We start from the raw sequence: 26,894 nt of genomic DNA on the forward strand, positions 1-26,894 counted from the left end.
ACAATTATTCCGATATCACCCCAGTGATTACTCTGGTGACCTCACTAAAACTACTTCCTCTTTTTGGTTACACTCGATCGAGGTTTTCCCTTAACATCCCAGGCCTCTGAGTGTCTCTTCTTCCCCCATCATAACCTCACACCAGACCTCTGCTAGAGCCACCGTCTTTCACACATGAAAAAAACAAACAAAGCCACACAGAGGAAATCAAAACTCTTCCCTTAAACCACCAGCAGTAAACTAAAACTAGACACAATCAGAACTCCATCCAACTTTACATATGTAAGCATTTTGAGTTCTGAACAACCAGGAAGTAGCTTCTGTTTCTGCTTGACAGACGATCAGAAAGGCCGATAAGTTATGGCAAACAGCTTGTCTGGTATATTCTATTTGATTTCTGGCGCTGCACTGTGTAGCGCACAGTGCAGAGCTGCATGACTGGCTCTCATAGTTTGCAAACTGGGCATTTCTTGACAACCAGAGCAGAGATGCAGAAATATAATTACTGGAAGTGTCGCCTTTACAGGGAAGCAGCAGGCATCGTTTTCTGGTGTGTTCTGCTTATCTGTGTCTTTGGTGACATTTTCTCATGTGAGTATTTGCTGATTAAGGGCTTTGGATTACACTAGCATTCAACATTCAAAATCAATACAACTCATCTGTGATGTGATGAAGCCCATTTTTGGGAGGATGGTTGGGTCATGTGAACATTTGGATGAGACGTGACGCAGCACAGACACAATCATGTGACGGCGTAGAGTTAAGACATGCAGATAATGCTGGAATCCTACTCAGTTTTAAAATAGTAGTCTGAGTAGTAAAGGTTAAATGAAAGGGTCCTACATGTGACGATTCCACTGACTTTGCATTTGGTTTTATCTGAGTGCAGGTTCCTGTATTTTGAGTGTTTCCTGTGTTTCCTTTTTTTTTTATTAGCTCTGCCGTCGTCATTGTAAATTTGTGAAAGTATCATTCAAAACTGAGGTTCCTTTGCATAAATTAGGATCCATATTGAATATATGATTCTTCAGATGTGAGCTGCATAAAAAGTTACTGCCACTGAAACTGGAACGAGGATTTCTCTGTAAGAGTGAAGAAACAGGCAGTGCTGGTAAACCCCAACTTCTGCCCCTTCAACTCCCACAAAAACAACTCCCACTGTCGTGTAAAACATCAGATATAAATTTGTTTAGCAAATCATTTCAGGTGTGTAAATGGTCACACAGCACGGTTAAATAAACAGGTGTGTGTGTCATCCGATCTTATCTGTCTCATTGGCCAATAAAGCGATAAGTAGATGAAAACTTTTAAGCTCTAGATTATGAAATGAAGCTCTTTTAACTTAATAGCCTTCACTCCCTTTGTTTCTGATTTCTGCCAGTGAACAGATCTTTAAAGGCACTTTAGGAAAATCCCGTTGTCATCATCTTCAACTCCAACTCTGATCCCTTCACGTCCTCACAGGCCCAGTTGACCGTCTTCACTTCACCTTCTCCCAACATTTCAAACCCCGGTGGAAAGTGTTTACTTCATGTTGAAATTCCCCTAACTTCCTTTAATTAAAATTGCAGTGATGTTTGCGGGACATCGTGGACAAAGAGCTTCGATACCAAGAATGCTAACAAACTGGCCAGAGGCTGATAAAAATCCTGTACTGGTGTTGTCTGAGGGATCCTGATGATGAGTCATAGCAGGAGTGGTTTTATAATATAAACATCTCCTGTTCCTCTTGTGCCAGAGCTCCATGTAGGTTTAGCTGAAATCTAGCATTTCATAGAAATGCTGACTTAATGATTCACAGACCTTTTGGCATTTTCCTCTTTTTCGACCTGTGAAAAATGCAGGGTTTGACGAATGCACGGTTCAGAAGAAGATTCTGTGGCACACTGTCTCACTGTCTGCATGTTTGTTGCAGTTTGTTGCCGAGGTATTTCCCTTAACTCATAACCTGCTTCGATACCCCTGAATGCAGTCCATTGAATTAAAATTCATTCAGAAAAAAAATACAAGTAAAGTTCCAGTCCCTAGAAAGAAAAAGCTCGAAACAACTTTCAACAGGGCAGGACTAGTAGTAAAAAATGAGTCTGCTAATAGACATCAGCTAACTGGGTTAATGATGCAAACCACTAATAAAAGTTGTTTACAATCACTTTTCCAACTACAGTCAGCTCAAATGGAAAGATGTATAACTTTGGTCAAAGGGGCCAATAAGCCATTGGGGTCCGGCCCTCCAAGTATCACCCAGTGCCCCAGAGGGCCAGTCCACACCTCACTGTCAGCGTGGTACTTTAACAGTTAAGGAGGCTGAATACATTTCCACACCACACTATTTAGATTTTATTTGTAAAATGTTTTAAAACTTCTTATTGCTACCACTTCACAGATATGTAACACTTTGTATTATTCTGTGAAGCAAAATCCATAAACCGACATGTACAATTGTTCATGTTAAACACTTGTTTGTTGTAAAGTGACTCAAAGCTTAACCTGTTAAGAAAAACACTTTAAACAAAGTATAAGCAAAGTAATGAGGAGCAGTGTGCAAGCAGGGAAAAATGTCGATTTAAAAAAAAAATAAAAATAAAAAAAATAATAATAATCTGAAAAGTAAAGTCAAATTTAGAAACAACAAAAACACTGACGAGACCTGTAGTTTTTTTGGCCTGAGTCTTCAAGTACTGCTGTGCAGAGGCAACGAAGCAAAAACAAGCAAAATGTAAAAATCACTGTAATCATATCATTCATACATTCATTGTTGTGTTGTTAGCAGAAAACACAATAACACAGAATAAAAAAAATACAAAACAATCTTAATACACATTTTAATCCATACGGAAGTTCTTTGAGCTGGTGAGGAAATCATAGATCCAATCAAAGTAGAACTTCATCCTATCCAAGCTCAGTGCTACATGACTGCTTTTTACTTCCAGACATCACCTCCTTAAATACGGCTAAAGAAGGCCTTATCTCCACCTAACAGTCTGCAGAGGTTGGGACGATGCCTCACTTACTTCTCATGTGAGGTATGCAAATGCCAGGATGTCCGTTTGTTAGAAAAAAAATGAGTTCATCAAAAGCACCCAAAGGCGAAAGGCGTAGAGTCCTCCCACACCAAGCTGCGACGGTCATGTGCAAAATTGTTTCTAGAGATTCTGTTGAGCCATCTCAGTTTGGTTCAGATTGCCTGGTTTCCCTTCAGTGTAACGTTGTTGTTTCAATCTGCATGTGAACAAGAATGACATTTTTCTTCAAAACATGCAAAATTGCTGCATTAAACACTTAGAGATGTTGAGGTTACCTGCGAAGTACGGTTCTGCAAATGAAGAACAGAATCACCAAAATCACCAACAGGACAGAAGCAGCAATGACGACTATGAGCCAAACTGGAGGGGTTTCTAGAAAAAAAAACAGACAGAATTAGACCCTTTGATCTATATTGCTTAAATAATCAGAATAAATGACATTTTTATACAACTTGTCTCTAACTTTGCCATTTGCCATACGTAACATTGGGCAGTATTGTTTGCAAAAAACCATAAATGCTATGCAATTATCAGAACTTTTTGCATCTTTAGTTATAAGTAAAAAGAATTGAATAATGTTAGACATTCTCCTTTTAAATATTTGTGCATAGAGAGAAAATTTCATTCAAAGTTTTCCTGCCATACGAATCTCATAGCCGACCACGGCTAATCCTGAATAGCTTAAAGTTCAGGACGTAGCAAAAACAGAGATGCTTTCTTTGTTTGTTTTTGAGAATTAGTTACACAATAATCAAAAGTTTAGGAAAACTTTAAAGAGGCCAAACGGCAAGACCACTTTAACAGAGTCGTAAAAATGTTAAGATTCTTAATGAAAGGAAAGTGAACACACTTTTACTACACAGCTGGTGACTCAGCAACCATTACATCATGTGAATAAAATGTCATGTTATTGTTTTGACGGGATACTTCCTACCTGGTTGTGCAGGAAGTCCAGCATTCCTCGTGCAGTTGACTGAAAAAACAAGAACATTTTTATCATGAAGAAGCTCAATTCATCCTTATTTATTTATTTATTTATTAGATTAAAGTTTTCTGACTAAAACACAATTAAATCGTTTTCTGCCTTGCAGAAAGAAAATAAAAATCTAGCAATCATAAATGCTGAATTAAAAACTGGAGATTAATACTGACATCTCCTCCATTAGATAGAGAAAATCTTTGCACTGTTATCATTGCTACTGTAATAGCTTCTAGCAAATGATTGTGATACTGCAGTTCAGGAAGTAAGATTGATTTGACAATAATGCAAGGAAGGACAAGAAAGACCGGTTATGAAGGGTTAGGTGTGTGAAATAAGTCTGTGAATTTATCTTATTCACCTTTTTTACAACTGTGACTGTGGAAAGAAGCTGATAAATACTCACCATGACATGTTGTTGTGGTAGACATCTGTGTAAAAAGAGATATGGAGTAAAATTAGAAGGGTTTTTTTAGGTAACTGTTAAAATTTGTTTCAAAAATAAGTAGTTTTTCATACCTCTGACATGCAATCCCAAGAGAACATGATTGTCTCGTAGCAGCCATGGGTGTGTAGATGTGTGCTGTTGGAGCTGATGATTATCTCCTCAATTTTGCCACCGATATTTGCCATAACATGATTCTAAAGTTAATAAAGGGAACATGGAAAAACTCTTAAACACTGGGTAATTTACAGAGACATGATGTTTAAGCTTCATAAGGTTTTAACCCCAGAAGTAACAAAAGAATACTTTTAGAAACTTCCATAAAGACAACTGCACAATAAACTTCTGTTATTTCTCCAGAAGGTGTGAAAAAGGTGCATTTTTATAACTTACTGAGCCGTTGATCCAAGAAAAATCACAAGCAGAGCCTGTGATGCCGTGGACAATGTAAATTGTGCCATTACTGGTTTCCATGGCAGAGCAGCTGGTCTCCTTGGAGAGGCAACCACGGCCAGCCGAGACTGAAATGACAAAAATGAGAGCTAGCAAAAAAAGTTCAACTATTTATTGAGGTGCAACATATCAGAGTTATGTCAAAAACCTTTGAAAAAACATTGTGTAATATCACACAGTTGCAATGTGTGTTGTGTTCAGTGATTAGTACCGTTTTTGACCAGGACTAATGAAGAAGAAAGGCAGTAAAAGCATTTTCCCCCACTTTACATACCGCAGAAGCTAGCATTTCAAAAGCAGCACTTAGCACGAGCAGATTCAGAGTTAAATTATCAGCTAAGCTAATAAACCTTTTTATTACGTTTATCTGATCACCTAAGCACAAAAGTAAAGTAAAGAAATCTAGTATTTGAAATATTTATTTGTTCTTTGGAAGAAATTTAGATAGTGTGTGTGTTTGCGTGCAGGTGTGTGTGTGCGTGTGACAGGGATATGTTGAAGTCGACGTGCGTTGCAGCAGCTAAAATTTAGGCAAAAAACAACAATCATAAAACAATCCCTTTTGGCAAAAAATGAATTAGACCACTATTTTAGGAAGGTGATGATATATGTAGCTGGTTGCTGTCATTCTTGGTATGTTTGCGCTCAATCAACAATCACACTGCAGATGTTCATTTTGACTTAGAATCATAAAGTCATTCATTTCCTTCACAATGTCCATTTATCTTGCCATTAACATTTAGAACCAAATAAATCCACCATCTAAAACTAAGTGTAACCCACATAAAATGTGGATGCCTCTTTAAGACACTGAGGTTAGGAAAGCTAGGTGGTCTGCCTAGCCAATAGGAAGTTTAGTTTCCAGTGAGTTTGGACCAATCAGAATTCAGACTGCCGCTGCAAGACCCGCCCTTCCGCAGCATCGAGTGTGTAAGCGAGAGAGATCCGGAAACGATTAAGCTGGGCAGCGTGAGAGTCTCTGTTTTAAAACAGTTATCCAACTAAACAAACGCTTTCCCAGATCATCCGACTTCTAAGCTGGACGCGTGAAGTGGAAAAAGAAAGAAAAGGAAAGACAAGTTAACTTTTTCTGCTGAACACCGTTAGAGCTGACTCGTTAGCTCTAACGGCCAACGGCTACTGGTTTAGCCCTAACGGCTACTAGGCTGACGGTTTAAGTTCATCTTGTTCTCCGTTCAGTTGAAGGTAAAACCTAATTTATATTATATTCTTACTTTGTTCACAATGAAAGCTCATATTATCAAGGTTAAAGCACGGAAAATATGCCTTATTACACTATCTAGTGCCTCACGGGTCCGGACTGAGAGCCACCATATTGTTGTCCCTAACGTGTCGCATTGAGATCGGTGAGCATATTCTGTGCCTTTCATTTGGGTTTTTGTTCTGTTTATCACATTTTTGTTGAATAATATTGTTTATCTGAACTATTTGATTATTAAAATGTAAACTTTTACTGATTTTGGATAAAATGTAATGTTTAATATTGTTTGAAGAAATGCTTTTGTAATTTACAGTAATTGATGTCAAATATACAGAAACATGATTTAAGGATTAAAGCTAGAACAGCTTAATAAAATCCTATGATTCTGCTGGTCCTGTCTGTTGACAGGTCAGGTTTTTTTTGTTTATACTGGATTGTTCCTGAGTTGGATTCCTCCTGTGACTTTGATGGCGAGCCTTCCCACCTGGACTTAGAAAGAACTGGATTCCTGGATTCCTTCTTTCCCATTTGGAGTCCTGCTGCACCCCACGGTGTGGTAGGCCGGTACCACTCACATCTTCACACACAGTTAGTTATGAGTGAGACCACTGACTGACATTTTTCTTTTTATTGTTTAATCCTGGAATTTCTGATCTCACCTTTTGGACTGGTTTTTATTTGGTACTTTGTAACAAACTGCTGTGTAGGAAATTCTCCTCATGTGAATGGTGTGGAGTTGAACCTAATTGGAACTGGAACTGATTGATCTGTTGCCTATTACAATTTAGAATTCAGATTACCAGGGTGCACCCAAAAGATTCAAAACTGAGAACTAGCACTTGGCCAAGTATTTGTATTATTTTTTTTTTGTATTTTATTGTGTGTAATTTTATTTTCATAATTGTGTGTCTTGTATAACTGTTTGTTAATTTCATGGTTTATGTCACTAAAGCCAGTTGTTTTTTTAAAATTCATTTAACTGCCTTTGTGTGTCATTTAAACACCCCACTATGCTCCGATAGTCGAACCTATTGGCCCATTCATCTAATATATAAAATACCCTTCTCATCTGTGTTACAGAAGAAGCTTTGGCGAGCGCAGCCAGGAGCTAGAGTGTGTGTTTAAGTGTCAGACATCTTACCCCTGTTGTTTGAACGTCCCAAGTACTTTTTCTGAAAAGAAAAATGGATGTGGTACTCCGGGAGTCCGTACAAATTTCCCATTCTGTGGTTGTTAGTGGTTTAACAGGGTCAGAGACAGATGAGGAAGTGTCCACCTTTCTCCAGAAGTATGGGTCCATTAATCGTTACATTCGCTTAGATGATCCTAAGTCAGATTTCCATAAAAACATGATTATTGAGTTTTCACATGAGACTGCCATGCAGACATTAGAGCCATTGTTGCCTCTTCAGCTTCCAAGCACGACTCAAGCAGGCATTGTGTATGAGTTAAAGGCTTTAGGAAGTGTCTACACATTAGATGCCAGAAGCAAAGCCACTAAGATGTACATGGAACAGCTCTCTGAAATTGCCAGGCTGAGTGGAAATTCATTAGGGGAAATGTTGAAGGAGGAACTTAAAAATCTGGTTTCATCTGCAGAAAGTATTTTTGCCCAATCACCTGAGACTGATCCAGAATCCTCAGCTTCACAGAGTCCAACCCCACGAAAAGACTCAACTAGCCAAAGAGATGTTTCATCTTCTGAAAACCCTCAACCAGTGACGCCTACCAAATCCACGATTTTGACACCGGCAAGTGATCCAAGTGAGCCTTATATCCCTTCCATTTCCAGTAAAAACCTGATTGATCTCAACCCCCCACAGACTTTTTCTGTTTCATCTGAATCCACCGCTATGCCCCTAATCGATGTTAACCCACCTGCAGTTCAGCGAGTGGTGGTTGAGCATGTGGTGCGCAGCAATGATAACTCACCCCAGTTTGCTTCACCCAGTAGACTCAGAGCTTTTTCAGGCAAGAGTCCACGTCCAACCCATGAAGCAGATTATGATACATGGCGTGCAAGTGTTGAAATTCTTGTCAGAGATCCATCTGTGTCAGACTTGCATTGCACACATCGTATATTAGACAGTCTTCTTCCTCCTGCTTCTGAAATGATCAAACATTTGAGCCCACAGTCTAATCCCTCAACTTATCTCAAGTTGCTTGACTCCGCTTACGGTACAGTTGAAGATGGTGACGAGCTTTATGCTAGGTTCATGAGCACGTTCCAGAATGATGGAGAGCTACCTTCTGTTTTCCTGCAGAGACTGCACACTGCTCTAAGCAAAACAATGAGACGTGGTGGTGTGTCCGCTCATGAGTTTGACCAACAGCTTTTAAAGCAGTTCTGTAGAGGTTGTTGGGAAAACACTTTAATAGTTGATCTTCAGTTGGAACAAAAGAAAGAAAAACCACCTACCTTTGCAGAACTGTTGCTCCTTCTTAGGACAGAAGAAGATAAACAGGCTGCAAAAATGACTCGCATGCGACAGCATTTTGGCCATGCTAAGTCTGGCCATAACCCCAGCAGGCAGCGTGCCATGTCACAAGTGCATATTGCACATGACACTAATGATTTGATAAATAAAACTGATTTTGAGATGCTCAAGCAACAAATTGCTGACCTCAGCATTCAGGTGAAGAGCATGGTGTCCGCGGGCCAAAAGCCAAAACAACCTAAGGAACAAAAAGCAAAGTCTGTTCCTCTAAGTGTCACACATGAAGCCCATGTGGTGAAACCAAAAACAGCCCATCAGCATCCCTCCACATTTAAAGCAAATGGCAGACCACGTCCCTGGTACTGTTTCCAATGTGGAGAGGATGGCCATGTTGTTTCAGTTTGTGATAAAGCACCAAATCCTTCCCTTGTAGCAGCTAAGAAAAAACTGCTAAAAGAAAAGCAGGCTGCTTGGGAAGCCTCTAATGCTTCTAATAGTGAGACACATTTAAACTAGTGTCGGCTCCCATAGAGGGACGTATGGGAGCAAAGTTACAAAACTCCAGTCCCAAAACCATGAAATCTGTTGTCAAGAGTGTTGAGGTAGAAGGGTCAAAATTACCACATGGCCTTGTGGGAACTAAAACCACAGCTCAATTATCCATTGCAGGGAAAGACACAAACTGTCTACTGGACACAGGTTCACAAGTCACAACTGTGCCCCAGTCCTTTTATGAAGAACACCTTTCTGATCTGACCATTCATTCTTTAAATGATTTGCTTGAAGTGGAGGGTGCTAATGGCCAGTTTGTTCCCTATTTAGGATATGTTGAGCTTACCATCACCTTTCCTAAAGAGTTTGTTGGCTCTGATATTGAAATTAATACTTTGGCCTTGATTATTCCACACCTCCGCTCTACAGCCCATGAACAGGTGCTTATAGGCACAAACACACTTGACGTTCTTTATGCTGATTACCAGAAACTTTCACCTTTTCAGCCTTTGATGAATGGATATCAGGCTGTTCTCAAAATACTTGAGATACGACAAAGGGAGTCTAACCACAGCCTTGGTTGTGCAAAACTAATAGACAAGCTGCCTAAAGTTGTTCCTGCAAGACAGACCGCTGTCGTTGAGGCTTCTGTTCATGTTGATCGTTTCAACATTCAAAGAGATGTCATTATTGAGCAACCATCAGCTTCTGCTCTACCGAATGGGTTGCTGGTTTCAGCGATTGCAGTAACTTTACCAAGCAAGCGCTCATGTCATCTTCCTGTCGTACTGAGAAATGACACCAATCATGACATTGTCATTCCCCCCAAAACTATTGTGGCAGATGTTAATGCTGTAGTACAAGTGTTACACAAAGAACATGCTGCCAGTGAGCTAGACTGTTCTCAGTCTCCAGCAAAGTCTTCCCGAGAGCTAAGCTTTGATTTTGGAGACTCACCCTTATCCACTGAATGGAGAGACCGAATAACAAAAATGTTAAACACCATGCCAAACGTTTTCTCTCAGAATGACCTGGATTTTGGCCATACTGATAAGGTAAAACACAGAATCAAGCTCAGTGATGAGACGCCTTTTAAGCAAAGAGCCCGCCCGATACACCCCAATGATGTGGATGCTGTGAGACAACATCTACAGGAACTCCTAGATTCTGGAGTCATCCGGGAATCTGAGTCCCCATTCGCTTCCCCAATCGTTGTGGTTCGCAAAAAGAATGGTTCTGTTCGTCTGTGTGTAGATTACAGAAAGCTGAATCTACAGACCATTAAAGACGCCTACGCTCTTCCAAAACTGGAAGATGCTTTCACTGCACTTGCTGGTTCTAAGTGGTTCTCCGTCCTAGACCTCAAGTCAGGTTACTACCAGGTCGAAATGGAAGAAGCAGACAAGTATAAGACCGCATTTGTGTGTCCAGTTGGATTCTGGGAATTTAACAGGATGCCCCAAGGAATAACAAATGCGCCTTCAACCTTCCAAAGACTGATGGAAAAGTGTGTTGGTGATATGAACCTAAAGGAAGTTTTAGTGTTCATTGATGACCTGATCATTTTCTCATCATCACTGGAAGAACATGAACAGCGCTTGCAGCGTGTCCTTGAACGATTGATGACATATGGTTTGAAACTGGCACCAGAAAAGTGCAAATTCTTTCAAACGTCAGTAAAATACCTTGGCCACATTGTTTCTGAGAGAGGTGTTGAAACCGACCCAGAGAAAGTTCAGGCCTTAAAGACCTGGCCAATCCCCACAAATCTTAAAGAGCTTCAATCCTTTTTAGGATTTGCTGGATACTACCGACGATTCATTCAAGGGTACTCTACTATTGTAAAGCCCCTTAATGAACTAACTTCCGGTTATCCACCACTCAGAAAGTTGAACAAGAGACAGAAGGTAAATGCAGGTTCAGAGTATCGCGACCCAAAGGAGTCCTTTGGTCAGCGGTGGACATCCCAATGTCAGGGAGCCTTTGATGATATAATAAGAAAGCTATCATCAGCTCCAGTCTTGGGATTTGCAGACCCCCAACTTCCGTATGTCCTACATACAGATGCCAGCACTGTTGGCCTTGGGGCTGCATTATATCAGGTTCAAGATGGTCAATCTCGAGTCATAGCTTTTGCAAGTCGAGGACTTTCCAAGAGTGAGAGAAAGTACCCAGCTCATAAGCTTGAATTCTTGGCCCTTAAGTGGGCAGTCACAGAAAAATTTTCTGATTACCTTTATGGTACAGATTTCACAGTAGTGACTGACAGCAACCCACTTACATATATTTTAACATCCGCAAAGCTTGATGCGACGGGGTACAGGTGGTTGTCCAGTCTTTCTACTTACTCATTCAGTCTTCAGTACAGATCGGGTAAGCAAAATCTAGATGCCGACGCACTCTCTCGCCGACCTCACGATCCACCAAAGGATGATTATGCATCCAAGAAGGAAAGCGAGAGAATCCGGCAGTTCACACTGTACCATCTGAGTAACCTTCAAAATCCAGAAACTGTTTCCCAGGAGGTGATCAAGGCTATTTGTGAACGTCATCTGGTCATCTCATCAGTAGCTGATGTTCAAGCTACCACTCCTGGGTTGACATTGGTTGAATCCCTTACTCACCAGTCCTCAGCAATTCCCGACTGCTTCCTGCAGGAGCAAGTGGATGGGTCCCCTCTTGTCCATTCATTTTCAGAAGAGGAGTTGAGGCAAAAACAAACCTTAGATCCTGCTATCAATGCAGTCATTGTACTTTTGGAGTCTGGTGAAACTCCATGTCCCAGCCTTAAGCTGGAGTTACCAGAACTACCCTTGTTACTCAGAGAGTTGTCTCGGTTGGAAATACAGAATGGAGTGCTCTATCGTAAGCGACAGGATGGTCCAAACATCTCATATCAGCTCGTGCTGCCTGAGGAGCTAAGAGCTACAGCACTTAAGAGTCTTCATCATGATATGGGCCATCTTGGAGTCGAACGAACAGTAGATTTGGCAAGAACCAGATTTTATTGGCCAAAAATGTACATGACCATAGAGAAAATGGTTAAAACCTGTGAGCGATGTATTCGCCGAAAAACACATCCAGAGAAAGCCGCTCCACTAATGAACATTAAGACCTGCCGACCCCTTGAACTGGTGTGCATTGACTTTTTGTCAATAGAGCCAGACTGCTCAAACACAAAAGATGTTCTTGTAATAACTGATCATTTTACAAAATATGCAGTGGCTATGCCAACTCCAAACCAGCGAGCACAGACCGTAGCAAAGTGCCTCTGGGAAAACTTCATTGTTCACTATGGTTTTCCTGAAAAGCTCCTTAGTGATCAGGGTGCTGATTTCGAATCAAAAACCATTAAAGAACTCTGTGAACTTATTGGCATGAGGAAAGTGCGCACAACCCCTTACCATCCCAGGGGAAATCCAGTTGAAAGATTCAATCGCACTCTTCTTCAGATGCTTGGAACACTTGATAAGTCAGATAAACTCCGCTGGAAAGACTTTGTCAAACCTCTGGTACATGCTTATAATTGTACAAAGAGTGACGTGACTGGATTCTCCCCGTACGAATTAATGTTCGGGAGACAACCCAGACTGCCCATTGACTTGATCTTCAGATTGCCCACCAATGATAGTAAGCAGACTCATTCCCAGTATGTTGGCAATCTAAAATCTCGGTTGGAAGAAAGTTACCATATTGCTACTAGTAATGCAGCAAAGAATGCAAGTCGCAATAAAGCCAGATTTGACCGGCGGGTGATTGAATCAACCTTGCAGACAGGAGACAGAGTTCTCGTACGAAATGTGAAGCTGCGTGGAAAACATAAGTTGGCAGACAAGTGGGAGGAGGATGTTTATATTGTCCTCAAGCGAGCTGGAGAAATGCCAGTTTATACTGTCAAACCTGAAAGTAAAGATGGACCAGTGCGGACTCTGCACAGAGACTTGCTTCTGCCATGTGGATTCCTGTCAGCAGCTGCAGAACCTGAAACAGTCAAACCTCGTCCAAACAAGAGACCAAGAACAAGACAATGTCCAGTCGTCGAGAGTGAAGAGGAGATCATCTCAGATTTGGATGATGTACCTGATTGGACATTCTTCCCTCGTATTATATCAAAACCTGATACATATGTTGTAGTGCCTGAAACTCACAAGTCGAGTGAGCCTCCTTGTGCAGCCCAGAAAGCAGCAGAAACAGAGGAGTCTGTAGTTTCCCTCTCACCTGATGCTCCAGCAACTCAGTCCCTTGTAGGAGATGGAAGTACTGGAGATATTCACGGTGCATCAAGTGTCAACTCACCTGAAAGTGTCAACTCACCTGAAAGTGTCAACTCACCTGAAAGTGTCAACTCACCTGAAAGTGTCAACTTACCTGAAAATGTCAACTTACCTGAACATGACAACTCACCTGAACAAGCAGAAGTTTTGCCTGAACTGAACTCAGTTAACAGATCCCCCCAGTGTTTGGATTCACAGCAGTCTGAGGAAACTCCTCCAGATAATGAAATAAGCTCAGATGCAGCATATGATGATGGGTGTTGTGATGCAAATGCACCTGTTACTGCCCAGCCTGAACCCTTAAAGTTTCAGACTGATGGACTTCAAGATGGTGAAACATCCCTCCGTCGCTCTCAAAGAGTGCACACAAAGCCTAATAGATTAGAATATGTAAAACTTGGAAATCCGCTGATAATGGTGGTGAATTCTCTTTTCCAGGGTCTTAGTGAGGCATTGACTAGCTCCCTGAATGGTTTTGAGAATGTACCCCATAATTCCGTCAGGCATGTGTAAGCCGTGTGACACAGTGTCACATTGCAGATGCCCAGGGACGGGCATACCCTTCAGAGGGGAGGGTGTAACCCACATAAAATGTGGATGCCTCTTTAAGACACTGAGGTTAGGAAAGCTAGGTGGTCTGCCTAGCCAATAGGAAGTTTAGTTTCCAGTGAGTTTGGACCAATCAGAATTCAGACTGCCGCTGCAAGACCCGCCCTTCCGCAGCATCGAGTGTGTAAGCGAGAGAGATCCGGAAACGATTAAGCTGGGCAGCGTGAGAGTCTCTGTTTTAAAACAGTTATCCAACTAAACAAACGCTTTCCCAGATCATCCGACTTCTAAGCTGGACGCGTGAAGTGGAAAAAGAAAGAAAAGGAAAGACAAGTTAACTTTTTCTGCTGAACACCGTTAGAGCTGACTCGTTAGCTCTAACGGCCAACGGCTACTGGTTTAGCCCTAACGGCTACTAGGCTGACGGTTTAAGTTCATCTTGTTCTCCGTTCAGTTGAAGGTAAAACCTAATTTATATTATATTCTTACTTTGTTCACAATGAAAGCTCATATTATCAAGGTTAAAGCACGGAAAATATGCCTTATTACACTATCTAGTGCCTCACGGGTCCGGACTGAGAGCCACCATATTGTTGTCCCTAACGTGTCGCATTGAGATCGGTGAGCATATTCTGTGCCTTTCATTTGGGTTTTTGTTCTGTTTATCACATTTTTGTTGAATAATATTGTTTATCTGAACTATTTGATTATTAAAATGTAAACTTTTACTGATTTTGGATAAAATGTAATGTTTAATATTGTTTGAAGAAATGCTTTTGTAATTTACAGTAATTGATGTCAAATATACAGAAACATGATTTAAGGATTAAAGCTAGAACAGCTTAATAAAATCCTATGATTCTGCTGGTCCTGTCTGTTGACAGGTCAGGTTTTTTTGTTTATACTGGATTGTTCCTGAGTTGGATTCCTCCTGTGACTTTGATGGCGAGCCTTCCCACCTGGACTTAGAAAGAACTGGATTCCTGGATTCCTTCTTTCCCATTTGGAGTCCTGCTGCACCCCACGGTGTGGTAGGCCGGTACCACTCACATCTTCACACACAGTTAGTTATGAGTGAGACCACTGACTGACATTTTTCTTTTTATTGTTTAATCCTGGAATTTCTGATCTCACCTTTTGGACTGGTTTTTATTTGGTACTTTGTAACAAACTGCTGTGTAGGAAATTCTCCTCATGTGAATGGTGTGGAGTTGAACCTAATTGGAACTGGAACTGATTGATCTGTTGCCTATTACAATTTAGAATTCAGATTACCAGGGTGCACCCAAAAGATTCAAAACTGAGAACTAGCACTTGGCCAAGTATTTGTATTATTTTTTTTTTGTATTTTATTGTGTGTAATTTTATTTTCATAATTGTGTGTCTTGTATAACTGTTTGTTAATTTCATGGTTTATGTCACTAAAGCCAGTTGTTTTTTTAAAATTCATTTAACTGCCTTTGTGTGTCATTTAAACACCCCACTATGCTCCGATAGTCGAACCTATTGGCCCATTCATCTAATATATAAAATACCCTTCTCATCTGTGTTACATAAGCACAGTAGACAAGTGCTTGCCCCTTTCCCATAGCAACAGCTGAAAAGAATCACACTTGACCTTAAATGACCCCGATACCATGCGTATTTCTGCTCCGTAGGGAATTCCTTCCTGTCTGTCTGCCTTTCATACTTTGACTACTGGGAAATCCCTGAGTTGCTCAACTTTAGGTAAAGAGATTATGGCACCAATTTGTTCTTTGTAAAGATATGCATAATCATCTTTGGATGATTTAAAGAAGGATTTCAGAAAACAATTCATGGTTTACAATAAAAAGTTCAGTTGCCACATATGTGGTCACATGTGGTTGCATATGTGCTCGTATGTGTGCAAGCACATATGCAACCACATACGCATGTGCAAAGGCAAATAGTGCTTTATAAAAAAAAATAGTTAATTCAGTCATGAGTTATAGTAGTCCTCTTACCGACAGCCAGGAACTGTAGCAGGTATTGGATCTTCATCCTTTCACGCCTTAAATCAAAGAAGTCACTTTCTTAGGCAGCTGCCAGTTTCAATAGATCGCTATGAGTCTGTTCCTGTTTGTAGGCTGCAGTGACTGCTCCGTTCAAAACCAAAAGGAAAGTGACATGCGTCTCTGAAGGCTGAAGACTGTTGTAACAGGAAGGTGTGGCGTGTTTATATCGGGTGGGCGGGCGGGGGATTCCTGTTGTCTACTCCTCCCTCAGGTGATTTCCTCATGATAAGGATGAGTTATAAATTGTTCAGTGTAATGTGGCAAAAAACGCCACAAATAAACTGATAAAAGTGACAGGAAACAGAAAAATAAAGCTACATTACGTAACAATGTGAATCTTCATTGCCCACATATGTACAGTATACAATCTTGTTATAACAATATCATAGACAGAAAAGATTATGGCTCCGTATTCATCCATGAGGTTAAGTATAGTTTCATTCTTGGCAAGAATCAAAACACATGATAGTATTTTCTATCATTTACTACACAAATAAAATTATGTGCACAGAACTTCTGCTTCTACTAAACTTCCAAAAAAAAAAAAGGCTTTTCTTTTTTAAGATTAAAACTCTTTCAGCATAGAAGGTCTAGAGAGGAAATGGAGTTCATACAACCAGAACAACTACTGTTGCATTTCTGCTTTTAATGTGGGTCTTCCACAAATGTGAAACTTGGCTCAGCACTCTCTGTGAAATATTGGTCCCAAAATAAACATATTATTCATATTAGAAAAACATGTTTCTCTTGTTTCAGTTTTCCACCCAAAAGCTCCACATTCAGTCGGTGAAGGAAATAATTAGACTTTATCAAAAGGATTTACTCTACAACTATGATAATAGTGGAAGGTGTGTTAAGATAAGGAGCCTTTGACTGATAGTCTGTGTGAAAGTGTGGCTGTGGTTTAAGTTAATACTCATGGTGTGTTTATCACAAAGCTGCTGAATATCAGCAAAATCTCAAACCAAACAGGAAGGATGACATCCAGCGCTGAAAAACAAACTGTTGAACCAACTTAACTGAATCGCTTCAATTGGTAACAAGTAATTCAGATAGGTTTATCCAATTTCATTTATTAAGTTGATTTAACTTGACTTTTTTTCCCTTTTAACTGCTTTAATGGCCTTTATTTGAGAGCGGTTAGACAGGGAAAGAGATCCAGACTGAGGGAGAAGACATTTAAGTTAAAAGTGTATATGTTAAGTTAATTCAACACAAAAGAGCAAGTTATTATGTGAGATTACTGCAAAAACGTCTACAACATGAACTAATAATTTATATTAACTTATTTCCTAATAATAACCAAATACACTTTTTAGAGTGTAGCTATGAATTTTGACTTTTATTATAACATAGAACGCAGACTAAAGTAATTTTATGGTGGGACATCATATGTTATGCTTCACCTTCCCCTTTGAACATTTATGAAAACTTGAGATGTGTGTATGTTGAAATATAAGAGCTTTATTGTTCTAACAATTTATTTGTAATATCATCATATTAGTGCAATGTAAGATGTTGTTAAAACATGAATAGATTTTTGTCATAGCATGTTAAATAAGTATATTGTAATAACGTAGTATATTGTTCAAATGTGAAAAGCATAGCCTCAGTGGCAGCTCTGTGCTTTTGTAGAAATTCCTTCAAATGCTTCATAAATAATTAACTCATTTCTCAACTTCCTTTTAAAGCAAATGGTTCTTTAAAGTCTCAGCGTGAGCAGCTGTTGAATAATGAGAAGCTGAACTGCAGAAAAATCTGCTAAATACCATCATTAGAATAGAGGATATTATAGATTATTGAAATTTCTTCTACGCTAATGAGAGTATTAGCATAGAGGATGTAACAGATTATTAATTATAATTAATAATTATAGTTATTAATTACACCGCCATAGAAACCCAGTTCATTGTAATAGAATGAACTGGAAGCAGAAAGTTCTGTGGTGCACTTATTTTGTCCGGATCAAAAGCAGACTTACTTTTTTTCCCCTTTTGGTGCAATTTGCTTTCACACTGTGCTTTTTAGCAACCCAACTATAATTAGCACACACAGCCAAGCAGCAGATGATCATTGATCCCACTGGACAGAAAAAACAAATATAGAAGTACTGCTTGCTGCGTTTGTCCTGTTATCAAATTTATCAAATGCATGTCTCGCAGTGGGATAGTTCTCGTTTTGGTACAGTGTCAGGAAATTCGGCTCCTTGCTCAATCACAGAGATGCTTTGGGTGTCTGGACCCACAACATTCTCACAGCAGAAAACATAAGAGCAGGTATGATTTCGGTATAATCAGTGCATGCAGTGGAACTACTGGTAACAATGAAGGACTCATTCTTACCAAAATGCTGACGACAGTGGCTCATGGAGGCCAAAAAGATGTCTACTTCCCGTAATTGGTCTCTAACCCTCATGCAGTTTGCCTCACGGTGGGGCAGATAAGGAGACAATGACAAGTCTTTGGATAGATTCCACAGGGGAAAAAAAACAGCTTTGTGATCCAAATTCAAGTGATGTTTGGTTTTTGAATTTATTTTCAATCTGAGGAAGTAGAATTAATATCTTCGATTTCACTGTTCTTGACATGTTCTTGTATGTTCTCTAACCATATAAGACACTATAGCTGCAGAGTTGTGGTTGTGGAAGCAGTGCAGGCAGCGATGTTGTTCCAAGGAAATCAGACCTGATGGCTGCTGTGGTTCCGTACTTTCCTGTGGTAGACCACTCCGGAAGCTATTGCAGAAAAGGTTCATACTCGTCCACCAATGTGTTCATTAAGGTGCTGTCAGGAGACTCACTGAGCGACAGCAGATAACCAATATATTGTAGGTGCTGTAACCATTTTTTCTTTGAATTCTGAGAAGGATTCTACATGTCTTTTGTTGAGGTAACTATTACAATGAACTGGGTTTCTATGGCGGGAAATAGCAGATAAACAATAATCTAGGGGTGAGATTAGAGCTCCTTCTTGGTCAGTGTTTCTGAGAAAACAGATAGGCTTGGTGCAGTTTTACAGTTTCTTTCCATGAATGTGGGGGGGAGGGATTTACTTTAGACTGAGCTCTTCTCTCTTGTTTCAGTCTGTAGTAAAACAAAGGTGAAAACATTTGAGGTTGACATTATTGTTGATCTTAATCCTTTAACTGAATCTTGGCTGAGAAAGGCATCAAAACTTGCTAATACTTTTTGGTACTATGCAAAATAAATTTTTTTGAGCTTTAAATCATGCTGTGATTTAAAACATGTCTGGAGAGTTTCCTTGATTCTTTTATGCATGTTTGAGAAATCATTTAATCTCCCGTGGCAACCATTCAGCCGTGCAAAACCTCTGGGTGGACCTAGCCCCACCTTCGGGATGCAGCTCCTCCTCTGAGCTGCAGCTTTCAAGCTTTCTCCTCACAGAGCAATAATCCAATAAACTCAGCTCCTTCAGACTAGCCAGCGGCAATTAGCAGAGGCGTAGTGGAACCGCACATCCGCTTAGCTGATTATACAAGATACTTCACTGATGAAAATGTTGCTAAAGGGTTAAAAGAGGAGCGATGTTGTGATTACTTCCCGAAGGTAGAGTTTCTCAAAGAACAGGAGTTTTTAAAGGAGCAGAGGCCCAATTTCATGGTGCACAGTATCAAAGTCAAATTTCTGTTTGACTTTGATATTGTGTAAAGTCAATATCAAACTTTGATATTGTTTGTGCAATACTTTGCACACACGATACTTTGTGTGTGCAAAGTATTGTGCACACACAAAGTATGTGCACAAAGTTTTAAAATGAAGTTTTTATAAAACCAAGCACAATCAAGTAACCATGTTGACTTCAGTTGTTATAAAAACTTCAGTTTTGTAAAAATGGCATGTGCCTGATAAACGCACAGTACTGCCCCTTTAAATGAGATGAAACTCCAGATTCTCAAACTAAGCAGTTTAAAAGTTCACATCCTGACAAGGTCAAGCATATGTTGCACTTTACTGAGAGGTCTCTGTTATTTGAAGCTAAATTTAGAAATGCTTTTGGCCAGTTCTTTCAAAATAATATTTTTCATTGAACTGTGCTTTTCAGATGTTCCTGTCTCTTTAAATGATCTGTTTGCTCTTCAGGGGTATTCAGCTAATGAATTGTTAGAGATTTTAAAAAAGACTTTTTCAAGGCCACACGACCATTTCTATTCAGGAAATGGTCATGTGGCCATTTCCATTTCCTATTCTGGTAATGTGGCCATTTCCTGAATAGGAATATAAATGAGGCCATGTTAGGTAGATGATTAGCATTTATTACTAAAAACCATCCTAATTGCTTGTTTCTTAGCAGCAAAATTTAAAATAGAGACTCTATTCTGGAAATCACAGGCTGCAAAGGCTTATTTAACAACAGAAAGATAAAAAATTAAAAACAATCATGGTCACGTCTCGTTTCCTGTGAGGGTTTCTTGAGGGTCACAAGAAAAGAGGATACTGATCAATGCTGTTCATGTACATTATGACTGATTATCAACTTTCACAAAACATCTGACTCACGGGAAAGATCTCCAAATATGGTCAAGCTCAGATTATTTCCTGTTGAACAACTTTGAGGGCACATCTATAACCGGTTTAAACTAGTTACAGTAGAGCCACTTCAGTAAAGTTTATGTTTGTAGATAATTTCCTGTGAAACACAAAGAGCTTTTCTTTTTTTTTTCCATGGGGAACATGATGGGTGTTTGCTCGAGTAAACAGGATTCATTTGTAGCTACCAGTTTCAGAATTTCTTCATTCATTTTAATGACAATTTGTCTTGGAAGCGATGCGATACAGATTAGACAGCTATGGAAATATTCATGCCAAACTCCACCTGAATGCGTCATTTAACAACTTGAAAAAGCGGCACATCAACAAGGAAGGAACAGGATGTTATTAAGGGATTATTAATTAATTTAACAGGCTTTAATCGTGTATAACACAATGTTTTTGTTCTAGAAAACCTAAAAGTAGGATCAAGTTACATGTATCACAATCAGGCAAAGAGGTTAACTCAGAACTATAAATTCACCAGACACTGTATTAGGTGCAACTTTCCAAGTTCTTGTTGACACAAAAAGCAAAATTAGCCGTTCATTGGAACTCTGTTCAAGTGAGAGATGTCTGGGCAGGAATAAATAGTTTAGGATTATCAATTTAAGTGTTTTATTGTGTATTTGATGCTTTGAACTAGTACAAACAGAACAGGCCTTATAGTGAATGTCTGGCTCAGACTGCACAAACTTCATCCCAATGCGTGTTGTAATCACTGACGGGGAACATGAACTTGTCAATTTTATGGGTAGTTTACTTCCCTTTCTTTTATTGGACTGTTTTTTTTTTGTTTCAATTCTGGACTTTTATGACTCAAACACATGCACCTGTTTGTCTTACTGCCTAATGTGAAACAAAGCTCGCACTTAGAGTCCACCACACCCTTTTTTCCATTGCTGATAAAAAAAAAAAAAAAAAAAAAAACTCAAAGAACACCACAAGTAGCAAATGGAACCAATGTTTAGCCCTGAGAAAGCAGGGCTAACACCCTCTGGACTTTTACTTGTTTTTTTAATCACACCAGCAAACCTTAATGTGTTTTATTGGATCTTTATGTGATGGATCATAAGCAATAAAACGGAAATAAAAAAAAAAAACCACAAAGAGATCATAAAGATAATTACAGCAATTACTGCATAAGTGGAAAGTTGTAAGAGAAGGCTGTGGCGTGCTTTGATGCATACTACGTCTTTAACAGCTGGGTAAAGACTGTATTTCTTTAAAAAAAATTTTGACATCTATCCCCCATGCCTTGACCTTTAGCAAATATGCACTGCAGTGTGTGTTCATCACAAGAATATTCTTTAACGTTTTGCATCTAAACTTAACAGAATTTGAAAACATGAGTATGAATACTTTTTTCAGGGATTCATCTCTCGAAAAGCTACAATTTATAGGTGGAAATTTTTCACGATCCTCCGATAAAATGTACCGATAAATGAGACGTGAGGTCTGGACCATGGACAAGTGTCCTGGGCCAGTTTGTAGAGGATCACAAACAGGAGCTGCTTTAAGATAGCAATCAGACCATTTCAAAACTAGTCCGCCCTGTTCAGTGGAATGAAGCAGAGCCAGAAGCAAATACAGTAACAAATTGCTCTTTATTGTTTGTTCTGCGAGATGTTTAGACTGAATCAATCTCTTTCTGAAAAAATCTTTATTTGCAGCTCAGTGGACAATAAAAGCTGAAAGACAGAGAGACGTTTTAAGGTTGAGCTCACACCAAATCTTCAATTTGTACGACACGCTTTGTTTTATTAGTTACACAATACCCTTCAGGCCTGGCAGGTGGGAAATCCCAACACGTCAAAAATTTCAAATTGTAAAAACAGCCTCTCTACGTAGATACACCTCGATCGGGTGACAAATAAATAAGAAGGAAACTGCAACACGAAACACAAAAGTAGCAACTTGTTGTTGCTGTTTTTGCCGTTTTATGTTCGTCTCACTTTTCTAGCTCAGTAACTCGACGCCTGCTGTGTCCAGAACTAGAACCAAACAGCACCTCAAATATGGAACATACAGCCGAAACACTGAGTTCGGAGTGCTGTGAAGTTAAACCCCGACAGTGATCCACAGGGTTGTGGTGTTTGGTGTAAACAAACAAACAAACAAAAAAACATGTTTCAATCAAAAAAGAAGACAAAACTAATGGGGAATGGACACAGAAAATTCAAAACACACACAAAAAAACACTGCTCTAAAATTGTGAACCGTGATGGAGCTTATTATTTATCATTGATTCATACATAAAGCACTGCATGCTGTTGTTTTACTAAGAAGAAGAAGTTCAACATACAGTAAAGAAGAATCTGCCACAAACACATTTCTGAGCTGGTTTAGTCAGTTAAGAGTCGCTGTCTGACAAAAAGAAAAAGCAAATGCACACACACACAAACACACACACACACACACACCAATAAATACCTCTTCTCTGTGATTGAATGAGTAAGAAGTCCTGGTGGAAAGTTCTGCTTGAGAAACTCAAATCTCTTAGCAATAAAACGTGTCATTGAGCCATCAGGGCAGAACACGGAAAACATGCAAACTGAACAAAGGACGACCTCAGATGAGACAATAATCCAATCTAGTGTCCATCTTTTTACAAGCAGCCTGCATTAATAAAAGCACAAACAGGTTGAAAAATGTTTCGACAACAATCTGGTACAGATCAGGCAAATCATTTATTTTTCTGTTTCGTTCTCAAATCAAATAGAGTCTGCTGGACTAATTCTCCAGGTTAGAAATTATCCAATAAGTTTGACTTTTTCATGCCTTAAAGACCTCACATCCCTGAAACAAGGAGCTTCACAAATAAAACAAAAAGAAACAACTAAATCCTCGGTAACACATTATTTGACAGAGTGTGCATAAGACTGATATGACACTGAGATCATAAAGATAATCGCAACAGTTACTGCAGATAATTCATAAGTGGAATTATGAATTAATTAATAATCCATCATGACAGAACACAAAGTTCATGAAGTTTTCATGAATGTTTACAACTGTTGTCATGAAGTGTCATTCAGTAAATAATAACACTTTTAATGCAAAGTTAATTTAAAGGGTTTTAATGACTCTGCATTAAAAGTGTCATTAATGCACAGGTGACACTTTTAATACACTTTTACTGCAACTTTGCATTAAAAGAGTCATTATTTATGACACTTGTGACACTTTATGACAACAGTCATAGACATCCATAAAGACTTCTTCATGTTCATGACAGCTGTTACATCATGTTCATTACAGTGTCATGTCAGTCTTGTGCACACTCTGTCAAATAAAGTGTTACCAAACCCTCTGAAAATGACCAGGTTGTTTACTGAAAATGAGTCAACTCTGAAAGAAGTTTTGAAAATCTGACCACAGCCCTTCCAAAAAGCGGTGTGGTTGGATGCAATTGAAGAAGTGACAGATGACTCGGTATGTTTCTTGTACAGCTGCTTGATAAGGAAGGTATTCTCATCAGTCCCACAGCACTTCTCATCCTAATACCTGTCACTAATATAAATCTTCAGTAGGAATTGACTAATTTCCTGCTTCTCAACCCAGCAAATGCAGAGAAGCGTGTGTTTTGTTTATCAAAGTTGAAGAAAGATTAGGAAGAAAAAAAAAATCTTGTAACTGTAACTCAAACATTTCCGATGTAAGGAAAGAAATAAATTACTGTCACATGAATAATGAAAGTGGGTTCTACTGATGTGCGGTACTTTCTGAGAGTGATTCACCGGGTCTGCAACATGTTCAGAGCGCTTTCTGGAAGAAAGCTGCAGCCGCTTGGCTTTACAGCTGCAACACGCTGCTTTTTCTTTCAACGTCTTTCTTGGAATCTAGAGACTCTCTGAACGCGTGTCTGAGGTATTACCTGTGTTGTTGGTTGACATCTCATTGTATTATATTCTTAAACATCAACTAAATATAAAGCCATATTGGTGGGGGGCAGAGGGGCAGGGTTGAAAATGGGCATTGTCTTCCAACTATTTCCTTCTGAGTATAAAACATCAGAGACAGAGCTACGTACGGCTGAGTCATTTGTTTTTCTAAAACTTGCTTTGTTCCAATCAGTGTTTTCTTCAGATCAATCATATCTGCTGTGATGTCACCATAGTAAATCTGTATTCTGTAATATGTTTTTTTCTTCTGTTTTTTTTTTTTTTTTGCTTCAGGCATCAGGTCCAGTCTTATTCTGTATTTTACTTTGAATGTTGTTAAACCACCAACCTGCATCTGCATACCACATCTTCTGTGTTTGCATATTGATCATTTCTTTCATGTTTGTTGTAGACTTTGCCGTTAGCCGAGTGCCCGACCCACTTCCTGGGACAGAGCAGAACTGGGTTGCAGAACATTGTTCAAAGCTCAAAATGGCCTTTTCTGTGGCTAATGACCGACTGGTTGTGAATGCTAGTCGCAGGAAGGCAAGATATGGTCTTAAGGTTAGGAAAGCCCCTCTACAGATTGGCCAGGTGGTCTATCTGCGAAATCATAACTTTAGGAGGACGCCACAAAATTCATCACATCTGGCATTCTGATCCATTTTGAATGTTGAAGGTTCCTGTTGGAGACAGCCCATTTTACACCATTACTCTGGTCTCTAATCTGCATCCACATCATGATGTGCATCGGGACGTGCTTAAGGCTCAAGTCATGTCAGGTCCCACACCTCAACCTTATAAAACCGAATAATTTCCTCAGGTCCATTCAGATAGTGACTCTTCTATTGATGCTGATGTTTGGATTGTGGCTCCATCAACTTCTTGCCTTCCAACTTCTGTGGTTCCCTCTGACCTTTACCCTTTTAGTCAGGCTGGCATTGCTCCAGTAGTGAGTGCAACAGCAAGGGAAAATAGTAATCAAGTCACTGTGGAAGCGGCAACAAGTACTAATTGTTCAGTCTTGCGTCGCGCTACAAGTGTGACTGCAGGGAAGCGTTCCTATGTCCATCATCTTACCAGAGCTTCCGTATTGGTGTAGGTTTTAAACTGTATTCTGGGTGGCTGTTGCCTTGCTGTTGTCGTCGGTGTGCCGACAAAGAAAGGGGGGGGGCAGAATGTGGTATGTTGGTCCAGGTTAACCTTTAAGGTGGGCGGCACCAACGCAGTGTGTGGGGTTCTTAACCGAGGTAAGAGGGTTCATTGCCAGCTTGTTTTGGGCTCCATGCCATAGTTTACCCTACATTTTATTTGTGGATCTTGAGTTGTTGTGGGACTTGGTGGTGGATTGGGTAACACTTTATTTGAAGGGGGTTGAATAAGACTGACATGACACTGTCATAAACATGACATAACACCTGTCATGAACATGAATAAACCTTCATGAATATTTATGACTGTTGTCATAAAGCGTCATTCAGTAAATTATGACACTTTTAATACAAAGTTGACATTATTCAAAATGTCTTTGTTATGACAACTTGACATTAACCAAGAAATCATTACTGATATAAATTTGTTATAAAAGTATTACTGATTGCACTTTAAAAATTAGGTAACTTTATGTTATTAAAGGTAAAGTTTAAACAGTAATGATTTCCTGGTTAATGTCAAGTTGTCATAACAAAGACATTTTGAATAATGTCAACTTTGTATTAAAAGTGTCATAATTTACCGAATGACGCTTTATGACAACAGTCATAAATATTCATGAAGGCTTATTCATGTTCATGACATGTGTTATGTCATGTTTATGACAGTGTCATGACAGTCTTATTCAACCCCCTTCAAATAAAGTGTTACCATGGATTGTTTGTGGCTTCCTCCTTCCCTCCTCCTGCTGCTTCCTGGTGCACTCTCTTCTGGATTCTTTTGTTGGACTGTCGGTTTTCTTCATCCGTTAAATCAGCTGTACTCCACAACCTGCTGCTGCCGTCTAACATTTCCTTTGTATGTCAATGTTAAATAAGTCCTTCTGATAAACCACAGGCCAGTTCCCATGAACTGACATTTCTGCTGCATCTGCTGCTCCTGCTCAAACAGCCAAACAGGAGCCGCATGACTGCACACGTCTTTGTACAATGGCTGATTAACTTGAACACACCCTGTTTATTTTTTTTAAACAATGACAAACGCTCAGAAAGATAAACGTGTGTTAAGCATTTAAAGTCGCTGATGGCTACGAGATTTAAAAAGGAAACTGTTGTGGTCTCAGTGAAGGTTTAGATGATGCTTTACAATATGATTATGATCATAAAAAGATTTGTCCTTCACATCTGAATGCTGTCATTTTATGCCAAACAATATCAGAGAAGATCTGAAATATTGCCTTTTTATCATATTAAATTTAAACAGTACAAAGTTTATATTTTTATGCATATGTATATAGGCTACTTCATACATTCATGCCATGCAACCAGATATCACTGGCATCTATGCAAATGTTAAAGTGGAGCAAAAAACATTTTGTCTTATCTCTTGCTGCACTGATAA

General features: G+C 39.4%; 1 protein-coding gene and 2 long non-coding RNA genes across 3 annotated transcripts; 2 read left to right on the forward strand and 1 right to left on the reverse strand.

Annotated features, from left to right (window-relative positions):
- Nucleotides 1-2,313: 2,313 nt before the first annotated feature.
- On the reverse strand, nt 2,314-16,024 carry LOC148155281 (uncharacterized). The gene is made up of 7 exons (XM_088013147.1): nt 15,861-16,024; nt 4,841-4,968; nt 4,522-4,644; nt 4,409-4,433; nt 3,958-3,996; nt 3,299-3,395; nt 2,314-3,219 (listed from the first exon to the last, which is right to left on the reverse strand). Exons 1-7 carry the CDS (start codon nt 15,895-15,897, stop codon nt 3,144-3,146), a joined length of 525 nt encoding a protein of 174 aa, XP_087869273.1. The 5' UTR covers nt 15,898-16,024; the 3' UTR covers nt 2,314-3,143.
- LOC148155282 (uncharacterized) lies at nt 5,709-7,096 on the forward strand. Its single transcript, XR_015765412.1, has 3 exons — nt 5,709-6,106; nt 6,205-6,267; nt 6,531-7,096. It is a non-coding gene; the product is annotated as an uncharacterized LOC148155282 (long non-coding RNA).
- LOC148155283 (uncharacterized) lies at nt 12,258-15,324 on the forward strand. Its single transcript, XR_015765411.1, has 3 exons — nt 12,258-14,335; nt 14,434-14,496; nt 14,760-15,324. It is a non-coding gene; the product is annotated as an uncharacterized LOC148155283 (long non-coding RNA).
- Nucleotides 16,025-26,894: the final 10,870 nt, after the last annotated feature.

The sequence above is a fragment of the Poecilia mexicana genome, unplaced genomic scaffold, assembly GCF_051168715.1.
Source record: "Poecilia mexicana isolate PSO_F unplaced genomic scaffold, ASM5116871v1 scaffold_15, whole genome shotgun sequence".
NCBI classification, from domain to species: Eukaryota; Metazoa; Chordata; class Actinopteri; order Cyprinodontiformes; family Poeciliidae; genus Poecilia; species Poecilia mexicana.